Raw genomic sequence first — 4,787 nt, 5'->3', positions numbered from 1 at the left:
TTTCAAAATAATGACTCAGTATCTCAAAATAGAGAATTGCTATATCAAAATAATGAATTACTTTTTTAAAATAATAAGAATTCTTCCTTGAAATAATGACAAACACCAGCAAAATAATGAAATAGTATCTCAAAATAATGACTTAATATCTCAAAATATTGACTTAGTATCCAAAATATTGAGAAACTCGAGAAAATGACCCAGTGTCTCAAAATAATGAATTAGCATAGCAAAATAATTATTTTGAAAAAGTTTCTCAGTATAATGGCTCACAGGATCTTTTTTTTTTCATCAGATTAGCGGGAATAGGCTTCCATACAGATCTGACAGATTTAACATAACATGGCTCTCTTGAATGAAGAGGCAACAAATTTAAAAGCAACTTTTACTTCTCTGTGTGTTTTAGTTTCCTGAATACAATCCCTCTTTCCTCCTGGTGAAGAGTGAACCTCATTGCCTTTTTTTCATACATGGAGATCATTATCCATTATATAACTCATATAATGTTGAGGAAGTGTCTCATTAGTCTCTCATTTTAGATACTAAGTCATTATTTTTTGAAAGTTTATTATTATAATGACTTACATGATCTTTTCTCATCACATGGGCATGAATGAGCTTCCATAGAATCCTGAAGGATTTAACATAATGCTGCTGGCTGGACTTTATGTTTGTATGTGGAAACAACAAATTTTACATGTAAATAAGCACCAACTTTACCGTCTGTCTGTCTTGCACAACTTCCCTCTTTCCTCCTGATGAATAGTCAACCTCATTTCCCTAAACATATGGAAATAGTACAACTTGGCTAAACTTCAGAAGCAGGACAACTTTTGTCTGGTTTTGACACTTTTCTTCTGTAGAAATGCAGCTTTTTACCCAAAACACAAAAACTGTGCACATTCATTAATGCCTTGAAAATCTTTATTGACTTGTTTTCCCTCATTAGGTCAAAAATGGTTTGGTATTCAAAGATTTGAATTTTAAGGAAGGGGGCGTGTTAGATTCATCAGTGGTTTTGTTAACAGCAGGTTTGTTTAAGTCAGGAGCGGGTGGCCCAGTGGGAATCAGGCTCATGTCTGCCCCCTGGGACCCAATGTAACAACAAGTAAACCCACACATCAGCTTATAAACAAGTCTGTGGACAAGAATGAGGAAAAATATTGATAGTGTACCACAGATATTGAGCTTTTTGAAGCTTTTGATAAAGTTTGAGCCCCGTCTGCCTTGTCAAAATGAAAGATTAACTTAAATATGGCACATTAGTCCAGTCTTAATTTACTGGGATACTTAGGTTTCCTTTTATGACATGCAAAGCTCTTGATTAGCTGTTACTTTTTTGTATTTCTCTTGAGCCATAATGTGTAAGACAAGATTTTAGATTTTTGACTTTTCCCCCCACAAAGTCGCTATTAGAGGTGTTTTTCTAAGCACTTTATTCTCACGGAGAGGTAACGGGATTGTTGGTAGTTTTGGTGGTCTGTGGTTTTACGCACACCTAATCACCTACAACTGAGTGTAAACGACGACAAAACAAGCTGAATTTCAGTCGGAAATATTTATTCACAAAATTTACAGGGTCCGTTTCCATCATTCACAAATATATAAATTAAAAACAACAAACAAAACATAGGAAAAACATATTTACATGGCGTGCTGCGCGCTGTGCAAACTAAACGTGTTTGCGTGCGTGTGACCGATGAAGTTGAAGTAGTGGTGATCGAGTCCCTGCACCGGTGACAAGTATCCACCGTGCTGCTGCGTGTGCGCAGAGAGCGGCACTGTTGGGTACGAGATTGCCGGGCTGCGCGCCGAGCTGTGCCACGAAAAGTGTCCCGGCGGACTCTGCTGGTACACGGACTCAGAGGGGCTGTGGCTTTGGTGCTCCGGGGAGGAGTGCAGCTGGCTAAGGTAGTCACACGGCTCCGGCATCGAGCCCACGGAGCCGAACACGGGTTCGGTGACCACACGGGACTTGGACTGTAAGAAGGCGAGGATCCGCGCGTACTTGATATCTTTGGTTTCAGCCCTGTCCTCCGTGGTCAGATAGTGCACCAGGTTCTTCATACACTCGTGGTATCCGTAGTGGAAGTAGTTTGCAAACTCAGCCAGCAGTTCACCTGTTGGGAGTCAAAGAGACCAGCGATTAAAACTCTGCAGAGATGAAACCGTTAACAAGTCTGACACAGCATGTTTGTGCGTAAAGCTCGACTTGAATAAATATAAGTGAAGTTAAACAAAAAATCACATGATCACACAAATAACCTATATTTACACCTAATCAGCAGTGTAGAAAATGTCACACAGTTTATTAACAGAAATATGCGATTGTGATGCGTAAAGTGCGAAATGTGGACTCACCCTTTTCTCTCCCACGAGGGAAATCCGCTGAGTGGAGAGCGCGCAGATACTGAACTGTCATTTCCAAGATTTCAGCCTTCTCCAGTTTTCCAGAGTTCTGCCAAAATATCAAGAAATCCAACATTATGAAATGTTTCACTGTAAATATTACATGGACAAATTCTTTGATAAACATTGGCTGAAAAGGATTTTCATGCTGAATTATAAGTATTGTTTAATAAATGATATAATATGATAATATGATTTAATATACAGAACAAAGTATGAATTTCACAATACCTGTTTTGCGAGTGCCATTGGGACTGTTTTTCCTAATTCGTTAAGACAGCGATTAATGCGGTCCCTTCTGCGTTTCTCGATGACTTTGTGAGAGATGGGAGTTCTCTGTGGAAACAAGTAGAGGAAACAACATGAAAACACAAAGATAATGTTGTACGCCCGAGAAATACTAAAATAAAACAGTCAGGAAATTTTCAATAAATGGAAACAAAACGTATGGCGTACTGAAATATTTTGGCAACTTAATGATGAGACCTGTAACTCCCGGAGAGTTTTGCGCGTTGCGCGCTGAGCTGCTCCAGAGCGCGCGTCTGACATCTACGCTCTGGGCAGCTTCTCTAACTCTGAGGCCACATTGGAAATGTTTCAAAACTCTTTTAGAAAATTTAGCAGACTATAGGTGTTTACAACCCCGTTAACTGCATTATAATTTCCAAATATCCAAATACGTGCCGGATAGGCCACTTTCAAATCAGTAGTGCGCCGTAGTTGTCCTGTAACGCGTGCCACAGACGTGCTGGACAATAGTTTTTCCCTCCACAAGCATAAAAAATAACTCCGAGTTGTAGTTAAACAATTTTTAAGTAATTACTGAGATGCGAAATTCCATAAAGCGACTCAAAAGTATTAAAAAGTGCCGCGTTGCCAAAATAGTTTCAGTCCTCATGATGCAGAGCGCACATGGAGCGCGTACCTTCCTGTCCTTCATTTTAGATGCCATCGATGATTTTCTGTCAAACTTGTTAAAAACTGAGTTGAGCTGGAAGTTGGAGAGATGTGTTGCTCTGTCAGGAGAAGGTGCAGACTGAGATTTGAGGGGAAAGCTGCTCCTTATAAAGGGATCATCCAGGGGACTGTGGCATTCATGGTGTAAATTATTCCATGGGATTAGAGCCATGCATTGGGTAAATGTGTGCATTTAAGATCAGTTAAAGAAATAGTAAAAATCTAAAGCCATGGGCTGGCAGGGGGGCAAACCTGCTTTGTTAATCCACGTGGCTGTTCAAAAGACACGTGATTACTTTTGGAATATTATTTGCATAGTAACAACCCAGGCGGGAAATAAGAAGTGAGCGTTGGGATCGCCTGATCCTGCGGGGCGCGCTGTGCGCACTGAAAACAAAGCCGGCGAAAAAAGAAACCCTCTTTCTTCCAACTCGCGTTTCTCACACGATCGCCTGTTTACAAATCCCAGCAAGCGATCTTAACTCTCATCCAAGCCCGGTCCGAGTTTTAAGGCCTGTCCAGTGTCATTAGAGTAATTAAGTAAGCCTTTAATAGGCTGTTCCGCCAAGTTCAGGGGAGATCTTTTGGGGACGGAGTCCCCCCGTTTGTTCTCGGCGTTTCTCACACGACTTGGTGACACGTCCATCTTTTATGAGAGATGGCAAGCTTTTTGTTTACATTCTTTATTTTGTTGGACTCCTCGGCAGGTGTGTGATTAGCCCTGGCACACGAGCGTCGTCTGCGTCAAGGCCAGCGTCTCCAGCAGCCTCTGGCACACGAGGGTTACCCACCACTGGAGACTCTTTGGAGAGGCTCAATTTGTATCCTATTATCCTATAAGAAAATGTCTATTCAGTCGAATGAATAGTTTCATTGGCCTAAATTTTAATAATGCTGTGAAAGAAAGGGAGAAATAAAGAAGAATGCAGCTGGTGTGAACGCGCATTATTCCCCGTCACCTGCAAGATGGGTAGCCTGGAGACCCCTATTCATTTGCCTAATTTCGGTCAACTTAACAAACTTTGGGAGAAATTATACTGCTATTGTTATGAAGGGTGAAGCTTTCTGATCGAATTAACAGCATGTTTTGATCCGGTAAATGTCATTAGAAAGAAAGAAACAATCGCGTTTAAAGGGGCCTGGGTAATGCGCCAAGTGGAGACGCCAAAGCGCAAACTGCACAAAGGCTGCTGGTAAATGCCACAGGGGACTTTTGTACCCTCACATTGCTCAAGTTTTTACCCCCAAACAAAGGGCATTATTTTATACTTGAATACATTTCATACAACAATTGGCTGTTTTCTTCAAACATATTTTCACAGCAAGGTTAACAACAGGTTTATTGTGTGCGCTCCTCACACACTCACGCTGCTCTCATGCGCCAAAACAGTTTGCTCCGACTCTTTTTTCTCACTGAGAAC

At 41.0% G+C, this 4,787-nt stretch overlaps 1 protein-coding gene across 1 annotated transcript; it reads right to left on the bottom strand.

The window, feature by feature from the left end:
- Positions 1-1,543: 1,543 nt before the first annotated feature.
- On the bottom strand, positions 1,544-3,525 carry helt (helt bHLH transcription factor). The gene is made up of 4 exons (XM_084712845.1): positions 3,335-3,525; positions 2,641-2,745; positions 2,362-2,458; positions 1,544-2,120 (listed from the first exon to the last, which is right to left on the bottom strand). Exons 1-4 carry the CDS (start codon positions 3,359-3,361, stop codon positions 1,645-1,647), a joined length of 705 nt encoding a protein of 234 aa, XP_084568971.1. The 5' UTR covers positions 3,362-3,525; the 3' UTR covers positions 1,544-1,644.
- Between the last annotated feature and the right edge of the window lie 1,262 nt (positions 3,526-4,787).

This window comes from Lutjanus erythropterus, chromosome 3, assembly GCF_056507025.1.
Source record: "Lutjanus erythropterus isolate fLutEry1 chromosome 3, fLutEry1.hap2, whole genome shotgun sequence".
Taxonomy (NCBI): Eukaryota; Metazoa; Chordata; class Actinopteri; order Lutjaniformes; family Lutjanidae; genus Lutjanus; species Lutjanus erythropterus.
This window is presented reverse-complemented; position numbering and strand designations above follow the sequence as displayed.

What these genes read in the sequence shown, in the direction of transcription:
- helt (XM_084712845.1), bottom strand. Translation starts at nt 3,361, where the DNA reads ATGGCATCTAAAATGAAGGACAGGAAG. An exon ending in CTAAAATGAAGGACAGGAAG is followed by an intron (nt 2,746 to 3,334) that starts GTACGCGCTCCA and finishes TTGTTTCCACAG; the next exon opens with AGAACTCCCATCTCTCACAA. An exon ending in CAATGGCACTCGCAAAACAG is followed by an intron (nt 2,459 to 2,640) that starts GTATTGTGAAAT and finishes ATATTTTGGCAG; the next exon opens with AACTCTGGAAAACTGGAGAA.